Below are 23,614 nucleotides of genomic sequence, written 5' to 3'. Positions count from 1 at the left end.
AGAGTGGGTACTTGAAAAATTCTTGCTATAAATAAATAATTTTGAACAGAGGGTAAGATTATAGACATGTTGCAAAGATCCTTAAAGATGACTTAAAAATTACTGAATCAGGTTAAGAAAAACGTAGGAAAAGTGCTGGTGGAAAGTAGTTCAATAAGAATGAAGTTATAATAATCATCATTAAAGATGACTAGGACCAGAGTTTAAGTCCAGGCAACAAGGATAAAAAGGAAGGGGCCTTCATTTATAAGATGAGAAAAGATTTAAGACTATAACACACGGGACATAAGAGACAACAAAGGTTATTCTAGAGTCAAGATTTGTAAGATGCTGCGGTAACAAAAGCTGATGTTTCGTGAGTATTTACTTAGTGTCCTACAGTATGCTGAGTGATTCTTGTGTATTATTTAATCCTCATAGTAACACCTTGTGAGGCCTAGGGAATTTGTGTACTTGAAACTTGTCCATGGCAGTACAGCTAGATAGTGAGAGAACTGGGATTCAGTCTCAGGTCTGACTCCAGAACCACATTCTTAATTGTTAGAATATATTGGCATTGTCTTTTCTATTGTAAATTAGTGAAGTTTGCAGAGAGGGAAAAGGATTCATAGAAAAAAGGTATATTTCTACCATGTATAGTTTAGGATTAGAGCATCTAGATACCAGTGCCTTGAAAGCCAACTGCTTTGTTGGACTGAAACAAAAAGGTAGATGAACAGGTTTGTGTATTAGTTTAGTATTAACAGAAACTAGCTGGTTGTGCCAAATGATACTGGCTAGGATGCTGAGACTTCAAAAGAGGTTTTGAACTTTTGGATGCATTTGTTATCACTATGATACATGATTTTGGAGGCATCGTCACCTTTTCTTTCGTCATACAGTGCATTTGTCAAGTGTATTATTGTTTCATATCAGATATTTTCAGAAATTTGACTGTAGGGAGCACTGCCAAGAATGTAGTCATGGCAGTGAACTAGGTGCTGTGCAAAGGAATTCTGGCAGCTGTTAGAAATGTTTGTAAGGATTTCTTCTGAACTTTGAGACATTCATTTAAAAGATTCTCTTTACTCAAAGACAGAATTAAGTGTCTGTTAAGGGATGCTTGAGTATATGGTATAAATGTTGCAGAAATTTTGTATGGCCATTTAAAAATTACTAAGATTTTCTTACCTACTTCACTCACAGCTTTCTTCTAAACCTTCCTGCTGAAAATTCTTAAAATGAAGCCATGCTTCTAGAACTGTACCTGGGAGCAGGGAACTGATAAATAAAGAAAGGATCAGGTTGCTCAGAGAAACTAGGAAAAAATAAAGTCTGAATGTAATCATTTTGTATTTTAACAAAACAAAACAAAATATAAGTTTTAAATATCTTACACCTAGGTACTAGAGATTCTAGGAGCCTTAAAAAGTTACCTATTTTGTAATCCTTTTATTCCCTGGATGCCTAATCACATGCCATTACTGCTAGTCTTATCTCTTGTGTTAAAAATGCATGCCTACATACTTAAATACATTTTTAAAAAATATTTTATTTATTTATTTGACAGAGAGAGAGACAGTGAGAGAGGGAACACAGTAGGGGGAGTGGGAGAGGGAGAAGCAGGCTTCCCGCGGAGCAGGGAGCCCGATGTGGGGCTCGATCCCAGGATGCTGGGATCATGACCTGAGCCGAAGGCAGCCGCTTAATGGACTGAGCCACCCAGGCGCCCCTTAAATACATTTTTTAAGTAGGAAATTACAAAGGCCCAATTTTTTTGACTATCTCCTTTCTTACTGATTTTTTCCCTCTCATTTAATCAGTAAATCATTGAGTGCCTACTATATATCAAGCTATTTTTCTATGCACCGGGGATATGACAATTAACAAAACAGGCAAAAGTCTTTGTCTTCATGGAGCTTACATTGTAGTATGTATTGTAGTACGGAGAGATAGACAATAAACAAATAAATTGTATAGTATATACATGAGGTTAGGGATAAGAAGGATCTAATTTATAGTCTATCATTGAGATAGAAGGAAAGCCAATAGAATGTGTTGTCTTGGAATCCAAAGAGAAAAAATGTCTCGAGGGGGAAGGACTGATTATTTGTGTCATATTTTTTGATGGATCGAGTACAAGATGAGAACTAAAAGCTGACCATTGAAATATTGGTCCACATGGAGGCCACTGGACCTTTATTAGGAGCAGTTTCTATGGAAAAATAGGGATAAAAAGCATCATTGGTGTGGGCTCAAGAGTGAACAGGGACGAATTAAATACAGATAGGATAGTGTTTAGACACTAGTAATATGTAGAGTGTATATACTTATAAAGGGGAGCAGAAAAAATGGAGTAGAAATTGGAGAGTTAAGTGGGATTGAGTTTTTGTTTTTCTTTTTATTTATTTATTTATTTTTTAAAGATTTTATTTATCTGACAGAGAGACAGCGAGAGAGGGAACACAAGCAGGGGGAGTGGGAGAGGGAGAAGCAGGCTTCCCGCTGAGCAGGGAGCCCGATGTGGGGCTTGATCCCAGGACCCTGGGATCATGACCTGAGCTGAAGGCAGACGCTTAACGACTGAGCCACCCAGGCGCCCCGAGTTTTTGTTTTTAGAAAGGAGAAATAACCTACCTTGATGGCAAAATTGATGATATCAGGAAAAGATATAGTAAATTGTTGAATAGTATGCTTTTTTGAATCAGGAAGGGTTGGAATCTAGAGCACAAGTGGGATAGGAGCACAGATGATGCGTTAATAATAATAAGTAAAAGAGTATATGGATTCAAAGGAATGCCAGTTGAATTGATGTGGGAGCTAGTGGAAATTATCTTTTGGTTGCTTTAGTTTTTTTAGTGAAATGAAGCATGGACATCACCTGGGAATGATTGTGAGGGAGGAAATTTGGAAAGTGAGGGAAAGTATGAATTGTCCTGTAGGAGAGTAAAGGAGTGAATTAACTATGGAAATACAGTATGTTTGGTGGGGAGTAGCATTTAGGGTCCTTTTGAGCTAAGTCATCATGAATTTTAAGTGAATTTAAAGTTATCATGAATTTAAGGTCAGCATGGTTGCATATTTTTCTCCAGCCACATTGAGCTGCAGGGGAAAGGATTGAAGTAGACAAAGACTTAATAATTATGGTTGTATTTCAACCAGCTAAGTTCAGTGCAGCAAGAAGGGTAAGAGAGTTTGGGGGGATGGTATGCAAGCAAGTGATTTTTAATAACTGACCATGGACTGAATGTATTCAGTCTTGAAAATGTGGACACGGGGATGCATGTAGGACATCCAGGTGGCAGTTTCCAATTGTTTTTTTTTTTTTTTTTTTTTTTAAAGATTTTATTTATTTATTTGACAGAGAGAGACACAGCGAGAGAGGGAACACAAGCAAGGGGGAGTGGGTAAGGGAGAAGCAGGCTTCCTGTGGAGCCGGGAGCCCGATGCGGGGCTCGATCCCAGGACCCTGGGATCATGACCTGAACTGAAGGCAGACGCTTAACGACTGAGCCACCCAGGTGCCCCGGCAGTTTCCAGTTGTTAGTTGCAATAATTGTCCTAGAGCTTAGTAGCAAGGTCAAAGCTGGAGAAAAGGATTTGGGAAAGAAACATCAGACTGTTAAAGCTTGGGAGGGGTACTGTAGCATTAGAAGAGGATTGAAAGAGGCAAGGCCCTGATGGACACCAGCATTTAAGGGGTCAGGTAGAAGAAAGGGTCAGGTAGAAGAACAAAACAAAACAAAACTCTGGGATTAGAGCAGAATTTTCTGTTTGCTTACGAGGTTTGAAATCCCTGACATTTTGTTTGCTTCCCAGCCCTTAATAATAAAACAAAACTGTATATATTTGTTCACTTAATTTGACTAGTCTTGCTTAATATATATAGCCACATAGTTCAGGCCCATAATTTTGACTTTTTGTTGGACTTAAATTTTTTTTGTAATGTTCCAATGTAAGCATAGTATTTTGAAATAAATACTTAGTCACAAAAAGAATGGCTAGAAGAGAGTGAATAGATCAGTAGCAGTTCATTATCATTACTGAAGAAAAGAAGCAAACATCTTAACCAATGTAGGGTTGGTAAACCGAGTTTTACATTCAAAAGATTGTCATATATTATCAAATCTGTTTTAGATTAAATTAAACTGTATATCTGCTCTCCTGTTCTTTTCTGGTACATTCCTCTTCTATGGACTATATCTTATTTTACATTTCAATTATTGAGTGACAATAACAGATTTTTACGTGGCAAACAAATTATGGTAGAAAAATATGGTATGATAAAAGGCTTAATTTGGGGCCAGTGTTTTAAAGAAAGAAATATTTAGGGAAAATGTTTCTAAATTGCCATTTGAATTTTACATTTAAATTCACCTTTAAGAGTAAAAATAGCATATAAGTTATATATATCAGGTTTTATGATTTCATATATTTAGTAATTTAGAAATATTTAAAAGTGCTTTGAAAATGCAATAGATTGAATCAGTCTAAATAATAGTGATTTAAAATATTTTTTTCCTCTGTGAAGTACTTCAGGTGTTACAGTCACTTAAATAACTGCATTATTTGGGTTGATTATAGGTTGAAGCTTAAATGATACCTGTTTAGGGATGATAAAGTGAATATTGGTATGTCACATATGTTTCTGTCACCTGGTTTAGAACCAAGTATTGGCATGTAATATAAATTCTGGATTGGATTTCATACAAGTATGGTGAGGAGAGTTCCTTTGATTTAAGAAAGTAAAAATTGTAATTTAGCAGCAGGATACAGTATTTCAAGATTCTAAACTTGTCTGAAAAAAATCGCTTTATCCCTTTTTAACATAATGTTTCCAATTTTAATTTTATTGCAGATTCAACTGTCCTGTAAGTTCAGTGAGAAACAAGTAGTCTCAAGAAAAAAGTTCATTTTATTAGTGAAATATATCTTAAGTGGTATAAAGTAAAGCACATAGTATAATTCACCCGTGATCATGTTTGGTTCAGGCATGTGGTTATATAACTCTGCCCTTGACATTGTTTTATTTTATTGTTATTAGTTATTTATTAATTTATTTAAGTCATCTCTGTATCCATTGCGGGGCCTGAACTCACAACCCCAACGTCAGGAGTTGCATGTTCTACCTATCGACTGAACCAGCCAGGCACCTCTACATTGTTATTTTAAAAAAATTTTGGAAACACACTTGGGCCAACAGAGCAGTGTACTTTTCTGTTTGGAGTTTATACTAATGGAGCTGCTGTACACGAAATATCTAAAACATGTTACTGTAATTAATACTGTTTCTCATTGATAACCCACTTAGTTTTTAAAAAGCATAAATTCTGATATGTATTCTTAAAGAACTTAAAGCTGTCTTTGCAAAGTATTTCTAAATTGTACTCCTCATAAGAAAAAATAGAAAATCATACTTTGAGGATCCTTTTCAATTATCAAACTTCACAAGATGCAATGTTTTTTTGCATATTTTACATAGAGATTAATCAGTTTTCCAGAAACAAATGCCGTATTGGACCCTCAATTATATTCCTAGGGATTCTTTTTCATCTGATAAGTAGAGGAAGGGTAAGATAAGTGTTGGAGTTGGAAGGTCCCAAACCTTGGTCTTTTTATTCTTACTGAAATGTTGGACAAAGCTAAGTATGGCTGAAAATAGAGATATTAACTATTTTCCAAACTCATTTGTCTCTTACATACAAACTGAATGGTCATACGTTTTACAGTGTTCCTTGAGAAAAAGAAAATTGTACTTGTGCAGAAGTATTATAATTGTAAAGAAATTTTTAAAAAACAAAATATAAGGTTAGTACATACTAAAGACTGAACAATTACTTTCAGACATGCTGATAAAAAATTGTTTTACTTGAATATAACTTTACCGTTAAGAGTTACATCTGCTATATAGCAATAACAGTATGTTTTCAGAGTATTAATTTTTCCTAAAACAGCATCTACTGGCTTCTCTTGGATAATTGTAAAATTTTCTCCCAAATCATACAAGTGGACATGCAGTAAACAAAAATTATTTAATGATACCAGAAAACAACACAAGATTGCATCTCTCTTAACAAATAAAAAATCCTTACTGAGGTGCTAACAGCGAACACAATTTTTACATTTTTTGCTTACTTACGCTTTATTTTTCATATTACTTCATTTATTCAATAAATATGTATTGAAGGCCTACTTTATACTAAGCAACTATTTGAACAGTGAAAAAATACATAAATCAGCATCTTGGAGCTTTCATTCTGCTTCGGCGAGATATGCAGTAAACAGTAACATACTAAATAAGCAAATTGTTAGAATATAAGTGCTGTGGAGAAAAAAGGAGAAGGGGAAAAGGGATTGTGGTGCTGAGGGTCAAGGCAAGTTTCAGTATTTTGTGAGAAAATTAGAGTGGGACTTAGTATTATATAATAAATACAATAAAAGGGAAAATTAAGAAAATAGTTAACAGTTATGTTTTTCTTCTTGTAGCTGGAACAGTCAAATGATTTCAGTTCGTGAAGCCAAAGCCATTCCCAGGCCTGATGGTATTGAATGGAGAAATAAGTACATCTGTGTAGAAGGTAGATTTTCCACAACTACTTATTTACCATCTGGTTATCACCATGGTACTGAGAGAATTACTTGAATAATTCCAGTTTGTATTTCAGTTAAAAGTAATACATTTATGTTCTGACTTACAAGTCTTTTAGTTATAAAATTTTCTTTTTTTTCTTCCAACTTTTTACTTAAATTCCAGTTATAGTTTAATATTTAGTTTCAGGTGTGTAGAAGTTAGTGCTTCAACACTTCCTTACAACACCTGATGCTCATCACAAGTGCCCTCCTTAATCCCCATCACCTATTTCACCCATCCCTCCACCCACCTCCCCTCTGGTAACCAGCAGTTTGTTCTCTGTAGTTAGCAGTCTGTTTCTTGGTTGGCCTCTCTCTTTTGTTCCCCCTCTGTGTTGGTTGGTTTTGTTTCTTAAATTCGACATATAAATAAAATCATACGGTATTTGTCTCTCCCTCATTAACTCCATTTAGCATAATACTCTCTAGCTCCATCCACATTGTTGCAAATGGCAAGATTTCATTCTTTTTTATGGCTGAGTATTTTCATTTAATTTTTAAAAGTAAATTCTTTAGCTGTAAAAAATGATAAATATGAATTTAGGCATTTAATCTTCTAGTTTATAATATTTGAGCAGTCTTTATGCATCCCTCCTGCTTGTAGTTGATTGAAGCTTAATTTCATGACTTGAAGGTAGAAGAAAATACTACCTTCATGTGATGATTCTTACATTAAGATAAAATGAGTTCTTTTTTTTTTTTTTTTTTTTTTTTTTTAAGATTTTATTTATTTGCGAGAGAGAGAATGAGAGACAGAGAGCATGAGAGGGAGGAGGGTCAGAGGGAGAAGCAGACTCCCCGCTGAGCAGGGAGCCCGATGCGGGACTCGATCCCGGGACTCCAGGATCATGACCTGAGCCGAAGGCAGTCGCCCAACCAACTGAGCCACCCAGGCGCCCCTAAAATGAGTTCTTTTAAAATTAAAACGTTGATATTTAATGCAAGCTAGATTTTTATGAATAGAAATTTATTTTACTTTAAAAATTAAATGCCCTGAAGATAATTCTCTAAAATTAATTTACATATAGTTGAATATTTCTTTGAGTTGGTGGGAAATTGACTTCAAGAAGCAAAATTATTCTCACTGATGCTAAATTGAAGACTTTTGTAAACCTTGAGGTAAAAAAGAATAAAGCGTTAAGTTCAGCATTTGTAGGAAAACATCACATTTAGAATGTTTTAATCTTGGATTACATGCAACATCTTAAGAGTTTATGAATATGAAATTAAATTTCCTGCTTTGGTGGTTGGTTTGTTACACAGTGGGTGTATATTATTTTAGTTACTTGTGTTCTTTTGAATATTAAATACTTGTAAAGTGCTGTGTGTGATGTGATCCAATAGCTTGGCATATGGCATTACGCTGTTAAAAAACACAGGCATACCTTGGATATATTGTGGGTTCAGTTCCAGACCACCATAATAAAGCAAGTATCGCAATAAAGTGAGTCATGAATTTTTTTGGTTTCCCAGTGCATATAAAAGTTATGTTTACCCTATGTTGTAGTCTGTTAAGTACACAATAGCATTATGTCTAAAAGAATAATGTACATATCCTAATTTAAGAAGACTGTTGCTAAAAATTCTGCCCATCATCTAAGTTTTCAACAAGTCGTAATCTTTTGGCTGATGGAGGGTCTTGCCTCAGTGTTGATGGCTGCTGTCTGATCAGGGTGATGGTTGCTGAAGGTTGAGGTGGCTATGGATTCTTAAAATGAAAATGAAACAACAGTGAAGTTTGCTGCATCAATTGACTCTTCCTTTCACAAATGATTTCTCTGTAGCATGTGAGAGCATTTAACCCATAGTAGAACTTCTTTCAAAATTGGAGTCAATTCTCTCAAACCCTGCCCCTGCTTTATCAACTAAGTTTATGTAATATTCTTTTTTTTTTTTTTTTAAAGATTTTATTTATTTGACAGAGAGAGACACAGCGAAAGAGGGAACACAAGCAGGGGGAGTGGGAGAGGGAGAAGCAGGCTTCCCGCTGAGCAGGGAGCCCGACACGGGGCTCGATCCCAGGACCCTGGGATCACGACCTGAGCTGAAGGCAGACGCTTAACCGACTGAGCCACCCAGGCGCCCCAGTTTATGTAATATTCTTAATCCTTTGAATCCTTTGTTGTTTTTTCAGTATTGTCACCAGGAGTAGATTTTGAGGAGCAGGTCCTATCCACTCAAGTTTTATCATGAGATGGTAGCAATTCAGCCACATCTCCAAGCTCCACTTCTGATTCTAGTTCTCTTGCTATTTCCACCACATCTGCAATTACTTCCTTCACTGAAGTCTTGAACCCCTCAAAGTCATCCATTAGGATTGGAATCAGCTTCTTCCAACTCCTGTTAATGCTGATATTTTGACCTCTTCCCATGAATCACAAATGTCCTTAATGGCATCTCGAATGGTGCATTCTTTCTAGAAGGTTTTCAGTGGCTTTTGCCCAGATCCATAGAGCAAGCACTATCTATGGCCAATTATAACCTTACAAAATATATTTCTTAAGTAATGAGACTTGAAAGTTACTCCTTGATTGATGGGCTGCAGAATGGATATTGTGTTAGCAGGCATGAAAACAGCAGTCTCACTGTACATCTCCATCAGAGCTCTTGGGTGACCAAGTACATTGTCAAGGAGCAGTCATATATTGAAAGGAATTTTTTTTTCTGAATTGTAGGTCTTAAAAGTGGGCTTAAAATAATATGTTGTAAACAGATGTGCTGTCGTCCAGGCTTTGTTGTTCCATTTATAGAGCACAAGCATAGTAGATAGAGCATAAATAGCATAATTCTTAATGGCCCTAGGATTTTCAGAATGGTAAATGAACATTGACTTCAACTTAAAGTCATCAGTTGCATTAGCCCCTAATAAGAGCATCATCTTGTCCTTTGAAACTTTGAACCCAGGCATTGACTTCTCTCTAGTTATGAAAATCCTAGATGGCATCCTCTTCAAATATAAGGCTGTTTCATTTACATGGAAAATCTGTTGTTTAATGTAGCCACCTTCGGGAATTATCTTAGCTAGATCTTCTGAATAAATTTCTGCAGCTTCTACATCAGCACTTGCTGCTTCACCTTGCACTTACATTGTGGAGATGGCTTCTCTCCTTAAGCCTCATAAACCAAACTCTGCTAGCTTCAGACTTCTCTTCTGTAGCTTCCTCACCTCTCTCAGCCTTCATAGAATTGGAGAGAGTTAGGGCCTTGCTTTAAACTAGGTTTTGGCTTAAGGGAATATTGTGGCTACTTGGTCTTCTATCCAGACCACTGAAACTTTCTCCATATCAGCAGTAAGACTGTTTCACTTTCATATTCCTGTATTCACTGGAGTAGCTCTTTTCATCTTTTCATTTCCGTAAGGAACTTTTCCTTTGCATGCACAACTTAGCTAACTTACCCAAGAAGCCTAGCTTTGACCTGTCTTGGTGTTCAACATGTCTTCTTCACCAAGCTTAATCATTTCTAGCTTCTGATTTAAAGTGAAAGATACGTAACTCTTCCTTTCACTTCACTTGGATACTTCAAGGCCATCGTGTGGTTATTAATTGGCCCAATTTCAGTATTGATGTGTCTCAGGGAAAATAGGGAGGCCTGAGGAGAGGGAGAGAGATGGGGCAACGGCCACTGGGTGGAGCAGTCAGAACACACACGGCATTTCTTAAGTTTGCCATCCTGTGTGGGTGTGGTCATGGTGCCCACAAACAATTATAATAATAACAGCATCAAAGACAGCTGATCACAGATCACTATAACAGATACAATAATGATGAAAAGTATGAAATACTAGGAGAAATACCAAAATGTGATAGAGACAACAAAGTGAGCAAATGCTGTTGGAAAAATGGCACTGCTAGACTTGCTTAGCACAGGGTTGCCATAGACCTTCAATTTATAAAAAAAAAAAGCCCACAATATCTGCCAAGTGCAGTAAAGTGAAGTGCAGTAAAACAATGTATCCTATACTGTGACAATAAACTCCTTTTAAAAATGGCCTTAGTAAGCAATAAAAAATATATATATACACAAAAGGAGGGTTTTTTTTTTTAAATTATGGGCCTGATTAGATTATTTGACAAATCTAGAGTTAACCTCTTCATCAGATTTTCTATTCTTCCATGCTTTTTCCAGGTCTTTCCCCTCAATTGCATTTTTTCCTTCTAGCGACTTCATTTTCTTTCTCTCTAGTCACATTCTCTTTTAGCTTTAGAGCATACATAGGTCTTCTCATCCTTGAAAAATACTCTTGATTTTAGTGGCTCTTGTAAGTACTTTTTTTTCCTCTTTTACAGTGCCAAAATTCTTTTTTTATTTAAGTAGGCTCCATACCCAATGTGGAGCCCAGCATCGGGCTTGAACTCACGACCCTGAGATCAAGACCTGAGCTGAGATCAGGAATCAGATGCTTAACTGACTGAGCCACCCAAGCACCCCCAGTGCCAAAATTCTTAAACTCTAGTCATTTTTACCTACTCTTGGCATTATTTCAGCTATCTCATCTCATTTTAATGCCTTTAGTTATCTTCCTGTGCTCACTAGCATCCTCAGTTTCCTTCCTTCTCATATAGATAGTTTCCTTATGTCTGTATATGGACTCTTGTCTCTTACCTTGTGGATGAAGGGTTAGTGGGGTGGGGGTGAAGATGTGGAAGGTAATGTTGGAGAGACAACACACATAAAAACTTTTCCTTTGTTTTCTTTCTGTCTTCTGTACTTGCTATCCTGTTTCTCTCCTTTCACTGCCAAATTTCTTCTACAAGTTACTGTACTCACTGTATCTTTTTCTAAACCACCTACTCACACCATAACTCTGCACTGTTTTCTATCCTCCTGAGTATTAAACCTCTACTTTGAAAGGTAGTGACCGTTCTGCTGGACAGATCGTGGTCTTTTAAATTAAAATTAAATTTAAAATTACCTTTCTGTGGTATTTGACATTGACCACCTTTTTTGTGTATAGTGTTTTATTCTTTCTGATAATTGTTATTTAACCTATTTTTATTTCCCTTAGGGTAGGGATAGGTCCTTGACCCTCTGTGATTCTTCAGAATTCTTACTCACTTTTGTGATTTAGACTTAACATACCTATGCTGATGACTTTGTTTTAGTTATCCTCTCTCTTGAATTGTATCTACCTTATTAGAACACAATTCATAATAAAACTATTTTTATTTTTATTTTTTTAAAGATTTTATTTATTTATTTGACAGAGAGAGTTAGCGAGAGCAGAAACAAGCGGGGGGAGTGGGAAAGGGAGAAGCAGGCTTCCCGCTGAGCGGAGAGCCTGATGTGGGGCTCGATCCCAGGACCCTGGGATCATGACCTGAGCCGAAGGCAGACGCTTAACCGACTGAGCCACCCAGGCGCCCCTAAAACTATTTTTAGATGCATATATCTGATAAGAGATTAGGCTTCACAATATGCAGTTGCTATTTTGTAGGTTAAAAACTGTCAAATATTGGCAGTTTCATATAGTTAAACCTGATATAGAAACTGAAGTTTTAGTTTTAATAATTTCTTGTTTATATGTACATTTAACATTGCAGAACCTTTTGATGGAACAAATACAGCCAGAGCTGTGCATGAAAAGCAGAAATTTGACATGATCAAGGATCAATTTTTCAAGGTAAATAATGCATCAGATTAACTCTAGAAACATTAGTGGAATAGTATGCTTTGAAAATGGAAAAATATATTTATAATAGAACATAATAGCCCTGTTTCCTGTGTTATGAAGTCATTAAAGTGGCACAGTAGGAAATTTATTACTTGATTGATAGATACACTTTTCCTTCAGAGAAATATGACTGTTTTCGTTCACATGGCTTTCACTCTGATGGAAGTAAGCATTTCCTTAGTGAGCCAGTTAAGCTCTCAGAATGAGTGAGTAAAACGTAATGGACTCATTTCTCTCCTTAAAATTTCAAGGAACTTAGTGTAGCTTTAGAAGAGAGCTGATGTTTGTTCCATGATTTTTCTTCTGCATACCCCACTGTAACAGTGAACCTGAGTACCTTTTTATCTTTGCTTATATTTTGAGAAATTAAAAGAAAATCAATGTGTGTGTTTGTATACACACACATTTTGTATATATAAACTTCAGCCATATGTATGTAAACTGTCATTTATTATTTGGCTCTTTGGTCTACAGTATGAATTGATTCATCAGTGACTTTGTTAGGTGTGGTTTCTTTCTTCAAGGAGTTCCACAGTACAGTGTAGAAACATTGATGGAAATATATACTGTGAGACATATAGGAGAGAATGCTTCATTGAAGAAAAAGATCAGTGAACTATGAAGGTTATTTTAGAGGAATACTTTCTCATTAGACATACAAGTGGACTTTATTTTGATGATAATTAAAAATGCAAGTGTATCATATTACAAGCTATCCTTCCACATTAGGCCCTCTCAGTTTGTCAGCCAGATTAGAATATTAAGATTAATGGAATTCTGCAGGGCAAAACAAATATCCAAGAGGGAATATTTTTGTCTATCAGAACAAATTGAGAACTCAAAAACAGCATTGCTACATTGTTGATGCGTGAGTTTTCATTTAGGATTGATTAGCTATAAAACCAATACTTTCAGTCAATTGAACAACTGAAGTGAGAATTAAACTACAAAGATATGCAGTCACCAAGTAGTGAGCCAGAGTTTTAGCCTGTGAATAGAATTTGTTTTTTTTTTTTTTTTTACAAGTTATATGTTTACTCTTCTTTTTCAAAACTATAAAGTGGTTTATTTGAGATTTACTCTCTCCATAATACTGTTTTTGATTGAAAAAGCTTACTAGATGCAAACTAGTCAACCAAGTAATTGAAGTAATTTTCTCACACCCTCTCAAACCCGAAGGTTTTGTCTTCATTACCTTGCTGTTGTAGATGAAATAGTTTAAATCTCTGAATAATTAATGTCTTGGTGTTAATATTGTCACTTGTATCTTTTTGTACCACCTCTGTGTCCATTTCTTTTTTAATGCTGTGTCCATTTCTTTTTTAATGAATTGGAATCACACAGGTATAGAGTTTTTAAATAACATTTTCTTTTCTGATGGCAGAAGCAATACTTTTACTATGTTAAAAACTTGGGAGATGATAAAACACAAAGAAAAAAAATTACCCCAATTTTACCACCTAGAGAGAACCACTATTTAACATTCCTAGTAACTCTCATTTCAGTCTTTTGTTCCACTTATATTTTATGTTTTAAGAATGATTTTTCTTTCTCTCCCAGTCATGGCACAGATTGAAAAACAAAAGAGATTTGAACAGTATACTACCTTTAAGAGCTGCTATCCTGAAAAGATAACTGGCCTGTATTTCTTAATAAAATCTTCTGAGAAATAAAGAACAATAGTAACATCATAATGCATTTTGTTTACCTCCATGGTTTCTTTTTAATTGTTCTTGTTTTCATGTTTTATTTTTAAGAGGACATACTTATATAAAGATTGCATATTTTATTATGACATTTCCTAATAAAACCCTTTGATTTAAAGATGTATTTTTGAAAATGTTTACATTGATTAGTAATATTATGGCATGAATTTTCAGATCAGATAAAATATTTTTTGGGGAATTATCTGAACAAATAAAAGGTTTTTGATATAACTTCAATTAATTATGCCACATGCTAATACTGAAGGTATGTGTGGAATTTTGGAAAGGGATTGATTCGTACATACTTAACGTATAACGTACAGTAGATAGTTTGTTGCCTGTCTATTCTAGTAAAGTGAAGATTCAAGCCAGTTATTCAGTTACTTGAAGCAAAATGAAATCTGTTATTTCACTGAAATCACTGCAGAAGCATGAAATACTGGACAATTGCCTTAAGTCTTCACTTGACTCACCAGGATAGACTGAGGCTTTGGGTGTGTCTATATTAGCATTTCATTAGTACCTCACATGCTTTTGATGTACTCTTGAGATTGCTTTAAGTTTTTTGTTGAAAACAGTACATTTTGCACTGTAGTAATATGAGCACTAACTCTGTATTGTTCAGCAGTTAGTAAATTGTTTTAAAGAATTAGCTCATTGTAGACGTTTTGAAAAGATTGTAAGTCCCCTGTGCTTTATGATAGTTTAGTGCATTGTGCACTTTTACTTTATTTCATGTTTTCTTGCTTTTATTTTCCCTGTGACATGAAGCATCAGAAACTGGGGAAAGATCAAAGTTGAGATTATATCCTATTGATGGTATCAGATTTCTTCTGTATACGGTTATAGGATTGTAATCTAAACTGGAATTTTTAGGCAGTAAGCCACTATAAAATGTTTTAGGTAAGACATAAAATTATTATAAATAAAAACTTAATGTTTGTAAAGATAACTTTTTTAGTATTTTTTTTTCCATATGAAGAAGTAGTGGTAGCTGCTAAAAAAAAAAGGCTACAGTGTTTTATTAAGGTTGTTTCTGGTTTATGTAAATATTTGTAAATTGGTCAGTGCCTGTACATTTAAATATGAAAAGTAATCTTGAAAACAATTTTAACTTTTTCAGAAGGACTGTGTACAACTTCTTTTAGACCTGCTGTAGCACAGTTTGTACCTCTAATGTATTTGGGTTTTTTGCAGACCAATTCAAATGCTAAGACTTTTGCTTTTCTTTGACTTGTAAAGGTGCATATTTTCATTTTCTCCTTTAAGTTTAAATTTTTGTATGATGTCAAATGGAATAAAGTTTATATGTGGACATTGTTGGTGTGTTTTTTTTTTTCTTCTGTGCTAGTCTTTTGTGATGAGATTGAGGCTGTAGTTCTCATCTAAGAGAACTGAACTGAATCTAACTTTTATGCTTGATCATATAGATGATACAGAGAATCTTGGAATTGAGTTCATTCTTGGTTAAGCAGCTAACCACATCAACACCGTATTTCTCTGGCATTATTAGGAATGAAGCTTTCCACATAGGTGAATTTTTTAGATTACTCGTGTTTAACACTTTTGAGGCAATGGAGCTTTTATACATCAGTTCTTTTTCTTGGTAATTTTCCTAAAATATACACTGTGCAACTCTTCTTTATCAGAATGTACTGAGTATAATTAATATTCTAGTGATGACTCTGATAATCATTAAAAACAATAAAAAACAGTCCTGGTACTCTGTGGTAATACTGTGTAGCTCTCAGGGATGTGTAAGTGCAAAGGGCGTTCTGCCTCTACAGTATTGGGACATCTCCTAAGAAAGCCCTAGCATTCGTTTACCATGGTATGGACTCTTTTATTGCCACTGTTTCTCAGCGCTCAGTGCCACGCACTCCCCCACCCCCTCATCTTGCTGCTGCTACTTTTTAGCTATCTTGCTGTAACACATAAAGAAGTTATTTGTTAATAAATTTATACCCATTTCTAAATTAATAGCCTGAAGCCTAAGATTATGTACCTTGTGATAGACAGATGTGTCAGATAAGTGGGCTGTTAATATATGAGGGAATTTTTTATTTTTAGACTTTTAAATTATTTTTAGTTTGAATTTTTGAATTTTTGTGTGGTGAATAATACCTTCTTTTATGTTCTATTTGTATTGATCTGGCCATTTCATTTGCATGCATTGTTAAGAAGATAGTGTTAGAAACTTAAAAATGTGTAATCCGTACTGCAGTTCTAAATTTTGGATTGGTTTGAAGTAGGATCTTTGCAAATAAATCTTGACTTTAATTAGTGTTCCCAAGAAATTTTGAGTTAGATGGAGGGAATATACAGCAGCTTCCTGTAGTTTTGGTTAAGTGTTTAACAGATTCTCACAACTATGATTGCATTCTTTTTGTCCTAGGTGAGGAGTCAGTCATTTGGGATTACTAGTTGGGTAAACCTAGCTCATGTTAAGATAATAACTTGCTGAACCTGGTTTAATGAACCCTGGAAGACTGGACTCCTCTGTCTTCCCTTCCCATACACACCAGCTGATACTTCTATACTGTATCTGAATTATCTGCAGTTCTTTCCTCACAGACTTAATACACACATACAAGCTAGTGTAACTGGTGAATATTACCTAACGTATGTTCATATTTAACAACTCTGTGAATAGAACTTGCTGTAATTAAAAATAAATGTTAGCTATTCTAGCCATAAAATCATCCTCATGAAAAGAAGACTGTTAGAAAGAGATCTCTATCTGTTGTATGTACTGAGCAGGTCTGGTCCTGTTTTCTTCAGGCAACATTCATTAAGTGTCTACTCTGTGCTAAGTTTTGCTTCTGGCCTTGTAAGAGATGGGGATGGTGTGGAAAAAGATGAGTAACAAATTTATAGAGTGTACTGAGGGAAAGAGACACAAACATAATTTGAATATAGGATAATGGAACCCGAAAGGGGTATTGAACTTAACCTGGGCATATCAGAGAAAGGTGGGGATCTTGAATGGAGAGTCACCAGGTAAATAAAGGTTGGAAAAACCTTTCAGGCAGAAGGAATTGTAAATAAAGGCACAGTGGTGTGACTTGATAAATGTTGGGAATCCTGACTTCTAAAGAAGAAACCAGACAAATGTGGGTTGTTATCCAGTGTTCATCTTCCCTAAGGAGCTTGGGCTTTAGTCCTTGAGCATAGAGAAGCCATTGAGGGGTTTTAAGTATGGGCATGCTATGATCCAACGCAAGTCTGGGGCCTTTGGGCTGAGTTTCAGACAGAACTTAGACTTTGGCCAATGTGAGGAAAATTATTTCTCTTGAAGGTTTTTAGGGGAGATAAAAATGCCCTGACTTAAACAGTCTACAGGTCACCGAGGTCGAGAATACACAATTAATTGATTTGCAACACAAAAGGAGCCAATATGAAGGAACAATGGTTGAAAACTGGGCCCTTGAAGATGGCAGACCTAGCTTTGTTTCCCATAGGATCACATACTAGGCAGGAGACCTTGAGCCAGCCAGCTTCCCAAGCTCTTCTGAGCCTCAGTTTTCTGATCTAAAAAACCAGCATTGCAGTTAAACATGCCACAGCAGAATTGTGAGGGGGTAATGAATGAGACCCTTAGCAGAGTGCCTGAACTAGTAAGCGCTCTGAGTGCTCAGTAAGGAGTAGTTACTTGGTTGGGATGAAGGGTCCATCAAGTAGTTGGGCACCAAACACACCAAAGCCACACCAGAGCCACACCAGAGCCACACTGGAGGGAAGAGAGGCGCGGCTGGGTGCCTTTCCTCCTTTCAAGTCCCAGGTGCAGCTGGAGCCTGCCTCGCTTCGGAATGGTGATCAAGAGTCGCCCAAAGGGCCTCCAGGGATCTGCCTAAACTGGGGCGGGGAGGGCCGGGGCGGGGGGGAAGTTGGCAGACGCCGGGGAAGAGGGGAACTCGCTGAGCCCGGGCCCCAGAAGCTCGGTGGCGAAACTTTGACGCCTTCTATTTAAAGTCTCGGGGCTGGCCCGCCCCCGGGGCCGGGAACCCGAGCCGCCCGCCGGGGCAGGGCAGAGCCCGGCCGGAGCCAGAGGCGCAGTCAGAGGGAGAACACCGGGCGCGCGCGGGCGGCTCCGGCTCCGGCCCGGCAGAGGCACGATGGCGAGCAGCGACAGCACCTACGCCGCGGAGAGTCCCCTCGGCTCCGACGGGGACGAGGAGGCCACCCGAAGGCTGGAGAGCGACGAGGAATCGGAGAGCGAGGAGGACGAGACGGCCGCGGAGTCGGAGGAGGAGCCGGACGCCAGGTAGCGTGCGCCCCTCTCAGGCCACAGCCCGAGCGCTCGCCCGGCCGCGGGCCTGGAAATGCGGCCTCGAAGGCAGGGGCTTCGCGGGGAGACTCCGCACGCTTCCCTTTTCTTTTTCAGCTAGCGTGCCTTGCCTCTGAGCTATGCACTTTCTCTCAGGGGATGCTGCCTCGTAAGAAACTTGAAGGTGAAGGTGCTTGCTGTCAGCTGGAGTGACAGGCCCGCCTGCAGCAGCAAAGTTCATTACCGCCCCCCCTCCTCCTCTCCGCCACCCCCGCCCCCCCTCCGCCCAACAACTTGTGACTTGCGGCTCTCGTTTATTCCTGGGGATTTACTTAGGGTCCTGCCTAACTGCAGGAATGTGTTGAACCGCTTGTATTTGGCCCAAGGCGTAGGAACAATCTTAAAAGCCTGAGCTATAGAAGAGAAGGGGATATGAAGTGGGGGTGGAGACGGAGAGGGCTGCTCGGGAGCCTTCAGATGACTGACTGGAGGTCTCTTGGAACCGGCACTAGGTCGCTGTAAGAGGACTTTAATTTGGTACAAAGCCTCGTAAATTACTTGGAGAAAAACATAAGTTTCAATAACCCCTGTTCTTAAAATCCTTTTTTTTCATGGTTCCAAATATCAACGTTTCTATGAATGTGATTACGATTAGGCAATACTGTATTAAAAATATGGGTCTCCTTCCACTTCCATCTCCCAGACTTCACGTAGGCCCTAAAATGAGAATAGTAGGACTCATCTCCTATTTGGATTTGTTTCTACTTTCACATGTTCTCTTTGGGGTGTGGGTTTTTTGTTTGTTTTGTTTTGTCAGTCAGTGATGTCCTTTCCTAAATCTATTATTATCAGTAGAATGGCTTTGTAGGGGACAGATGGATGTGCAACATTTCAGAATGCCCCTCTTACTCAAAGTTAAAAGTTCTGTCCGACCAGAGCCAGCAGAGCTGAAGTTGAAATAGCCCATGGAGTAGCACCGATTAAGGGGACTAGTCAGTCAGTTTAGAAGTCTGGAATGTTGGTCACATATTTATCTAGTAACTGCCAAGTGGGAAGGAGGCACAGCACCTGTCCTCAAGGGCTTTATGGAAGAAGTTAGCAATATGGGGAGTATGAGTCTCTGTGCTAAATAAACGAGAGGGGCAGGGAGGAAGAGAGTGTGTAGATCGGTGCTGCTTTGAGAAGTGGGCATGATCTGGGCTTTAGTGAGTAGGCAGGAGATGCAGAAAGGAAAAGAGGAAGAGAAGGTACCTGTGGGAGACGGAACAGGGAGTAGTGACCTGTGATTCCTGGACAATACTGAGAAGGGAAATCTGCCAATCCCAGCCTTTATAACCTTTCCCCCTTAATGGTGTTCAGGATCCTTATATCTTTGCCCAACCAAAATTTACCACCTAGAGAATTTGCAAACTCATTTACTCTAAAATGTGAGCAGCTGACAGTGATTCAAAGCACGTTGAGGTTGCATTGCCCTTTAACAAAGGTCAAGATCTTCAGGTAAAGATAGGATTTATCTGTAGTAAATTTCAGCCTGCTCTGACTACAGATGGTAAGGTGGACATTAGGGCAAGAATTAGAATTAATAGGGTGAGGGCAACCAGAGGGAATGGGGTGGGGGTGGAGGCCTTGCAAACCATCACACTTTTTAATTTTGGATTTGATGACATGGGTAACAAGAAATCAGTAAACTTGTGAGCAAGATTTAGGAAAACAGACTAGAGTTACGGAAGGATTGCTGATAGCAGACTGGAAGTTGGTTTTAGAAGGACTCAGATCAGGGAGACAGTAACAAAGAGAAAGATGTCTAGGGATTGAACCATGGCGAAGGCCAGGGGAAAGGAGATGAGAACCATAGCTAGAAGTGGAGAGATGCCAGCGGGCAGGACCTCTCAGGGGAACTGGGAGTCCCCGACTTTTTCCCACCTCAAAGTGTTGTCACAAATCAAACTATTTTGTTGTAAGTTTACAAATATGGCCTAAAGTTCTTTTTTTTTTTCCCCCTGAGGCTAGGTGAGAATTTGGAATATTCTCTAAAGGATGGGAGGTAAGAATGCTGTCCCATCCTTCTTTGCCCCTTCCTCTTGGCTCTGCTGCCAAAGTTTTAGAGTTATAAGAGAGTCCACTCTGTGCCAGTCTTGGTGCTGAGTGTTTACGGATATTTTCTCATTTTAAACCCTTCCAGCAACACTATGTGCTGACTGTCCTTTTATAGATGAGGAAACTGAGGCTTTATATGCTTTACTGAGGGTATAAGGCAAGTCATAGAACCCGGAGGTGAGCCTGGGTCTGCTTCCTCCAAGCCACTGCTGGACTTTGACCACCTCCCTTCTTGTGCAGGAGAGAGACCCTTACTGTAGGTGAACCTGGAATAGCTCCAACTAGCTTCTACCTTGAAAAATTACTAGACCTCATTCTTTGCATAATAGTAGAAGTTTCCCCCCATCTTGAATGGAAAGGCTGTTTGCATTTTCTTGGCGGTTGGAACCATTCTCAGAAGTTAAATTACAAACTGGGTTTTTTTTAAACTGAGAGGCACTTAATAGTAAATAAATGGAAATAGCCTAATAGTAACAGAATGATTATTGCATCTACTTTATGTGATGTTACTAAGCCATTATTAAAATGCTATTTATGAAGATTTCTAACAATATGGGAAGTATGTATATTGAATATGAAAGAAATGCTCATTGTATAATTTAGAATGATCTCACTATAAAATATGTATTGGAAAAAGGCCTAAAAGGTTAATAAAGTTTCATAAAAGGTTAATAAAGGTTAACATAATGAAGAATATAATAAAAGTTATGGTAACCTTTATTAACCTTAAGGTTAAAAAAGGTTTATAGTGGCTGTCTCTAAGTGATGGGATAATGGTTGACTAAAATTTTAAAAAATATCTGTATTTCTTGGTTTTTCTATAATGAACAGGTAGTGCATTTTATTATCAGAATAAAAACTTAAAAATTCAAAAGGCAGAAGTGTAATCTGCTTGTAAACCTTTTCTTTACACTTTCAAAAATGGCAGATGGAATTATCCATAGCCACGTTTCTGAATCAAGGAAAAAATTCCCTTTAATTATAAAAATGCTTTTCTAGTGCAGAAAAGCTCACTAGTACACATGCCAATGCTTGTATTGAATCAGAGAACTACCCTCCTGATATATTATTTAGTGATAGGAGTATGATATACGGCATGAAGAAACCCGAGTGTGAATCCTACTAGCCATTCTATCATGGGCAAATTCCCTATTTTCTCGGAGCCTCAATTTTCTCATCTGTAAAATGGTAGTAATACTTCCTAATTTATAAAGTTGTCATAGGATTAAATAAACTACGTGAATATGTGTAAGAGTACTTGCCTTTAGTAAGTTCCCAATAAGTTTTAGTTTCTTACCTCCTTTCAGATGAACCATTATTGGCAGCAAAGCTTTATCTTCTGCCCACCTCCATCAGTGAGGGGGGAATGATGGTCTCTGTTTTTAATATGAGTCATGATCCTATTTCACTTTGACTTTCCTATATTCATTCATTCACTAAACATTCATGGAATACCTACTAATTGCCATGGACCATGCAAGGTGCTAGGGATACAAAAATTACTAAGAATCCGTTACTGTTCCAAGGTGTTCCCATTCTCATTGGAGAAATAGAAATAGAAAAACACAATTATGTCATTAACTGTTATAAGAGGTTTGAGGAAAAAAAGGTCTATATGAAGTACCTCAAAGTAGGGATCTAGTCCTGGGATCCATCTTGCCTGGAAGGAATGGGGAAGTCTTCATCAGGGGCCTTGGGAGCAGGGTATTCAATCATAATAAAGTGCCTAGAGAGCTAATAGTTTGTGACTGTCAAAAAGGATTTTTGTGTTGCTAAAGCTTCATACAAAAGTTAGATGTAGAAAGCAGCTCTATAGAACCCACAGGATGTTCGAGCTGGGAGAAGCTTTAGAAGCATCTTTTCCCAGCCAGTCCTTTTGCAGATTCAGAAGCTGAACGTCAGGGGACATTTGTTCAAAGTCACACAAGTTTTTAGTGGTAGAATTGGGACTAGATCCAGCTGCCTCAGCTCCAATCCAATGTTCATTAATTTATTCATTCAACAAACATTTATTGAACTCCTGTGTGCCAGACACTTTCTAGGCACAAAGGATATAGCAGTGAACAAAATGAACAAAGTTTCTGCCTTCCTGGGAGTGACTTTCCAGTTGGGGAGATAAACAAACAAATAAATACGTAATATGCCAGGTGGCAGTAAGTGATAGGAGGACAAATGCAGCAGGATAAGGGTTATGCTGTTGTGGATATGTGTTGGTGAAGAAGGCCTCTCTGATAAGGTGACACGGGCAGAGAAGGAAGGAATGAGCGTCCTAAGAAAAGGGAAGAGCTGCTGCACGGGCACTGAGGCAGGAACACGTGGGGCTTGTTTGAGGACACAAGGAGGTCAGGTTGCTGGAGCAGAGTAAATATGGGGGAGGGGGGTGGGAGGTGAATCTGAGAAGTAGTTGGGTTGCAGATCAAGTAGGGCTTTACAGGCCGTGGTAAGGACGTCATGTTTTAGTCTGAGTAGAATAGGAAGCTGTATTCGGTCTACCGTATCACTCAAGGTTTAAAACAAAGACCTGGTGATTGCAGTATCCCATGCAGTAGTAAGGGCCCACGCACTCATATACTCATTAGTAATATTTATTGTATGCGGACCGTGTGCCGAACACGGTGCTGAATGTTTCAAACGTACGGTCTTCTACACAGAGGGAAGTATGTAAACAGGCACTCATTATTTTTGCATTTTTCTGACTGGAGACCAGTGAAGCCTGACCCTTTTAGTCTTTCTGATAGACTACTTAGAAGTTTTTCAGTATTTTTGCTTTGGATCATTTTCTGTCGTTCAATTTTAAATTCTCTATTTAAGCACAGAGGATTTTCGCCACAGTAGTACCCACAACGTAAGAATCATCTTGAATTGCAGTTTTGCTAGTGCCTGTATAAAATAGGTCTGTCTGAGCTGATAGGAGTGAAATTAATAGTGACATTTACATTTAACTAATCATTGTAAGAAACAAAACTTTTGGAAGGTGAAGGCAGTTTGTAAGGGGTTTTTGTTATTAGTACGGAGCACTCTGTTTCCATATATCTATTTATATGCTGTCTCCCACTGCTGTGCTTACCCAGGTGTCTTGACAAGTGTGTTATTTGAGCCAGCCCTCTTTTGAGGTCAGTGGAAAGAGCTGAAATGGGAGGGGTGGCTGCTCAGGATGCCAGAGACTGAGGGAGGAGAGAGATCACAACAGGCGCTTGGAGCCAGAAACTGAAGAGCTATTTAAATGTTGGCTGCATGGGTATTACATGCCCTTGGTTAGAC

General features: G+C 37.9%; 2 protein-coding genes across 6 annotated transcripts in view; both read left to right on the top strand.

The window, feature by feature from the left end:
• TENT2 (terminal nucleotidyltransferase 2) overlaps positions 1–15,304 on the top strand; it is a 68,071-nt gene extending 52,767 nt beyond the window's left edge. For all 4 annotated transcript variants that reach the window (XM_036098184.2, XM_078067141.1, XM_078067139.1 and 1 more), the window contains 3 exons: positions 6,466–6,557; positions 12,153–12,232; positions 13,844–15,304. In XM_036098184.2, the coding sequence (XP_035954077.1) occupies positions 6,466–6,557; positions 12,153–12,232; positions 13,844–13,918 (247 nt within the window). In that variant the 3' untranslated portion in view covers positions 13,919–15,304. The remainder of the gene's footprint in view (positions 1–6,465; positions 6,558–12,152; positions 12,233–13,843) is intronic.
• A 2,709-nt stretch (positions 15,305–18,013) lies between these two features.
• Positions 18,014–23,614, top strand: part of CMYA5 (cardiomyopathy associated 5) — an 88,783-nt gene continuing 83,182 nt past the window's right edge. For both annotated transcript variants that reach the window (XR_004919214.2, XM_036098182.2), the window contains exon 1: positions 18,014–18,253. Coding sequence is in view for 1 of the 2 variants with exons in the window: in XM_036098182.2 (XP_035954075.1) it covers positions 18,105–18,253 (149 nt within the window). In the remaining variant the exon portion in view is untranslated. The remainder of the gene's footprint in view (positions 18,254–23,614) is intronic.

This window comes from Halichoerus grypus, chromosome 2 (assembly GCF_964656455.1).
Source record: "Halichoerus grypus chromosome 2, mHalGry1.hap1.1, whole genome shotgun sequence".
Lineage (NCBI taxonomy): Eukaryota > Metazoa > Chordata > Mammalia > Carnivora > Phocidae > Halichoerus > Halichoerus grypus.
This window is presented reverse-complemented; position numbering and strand designations above follow the sequence as displayed.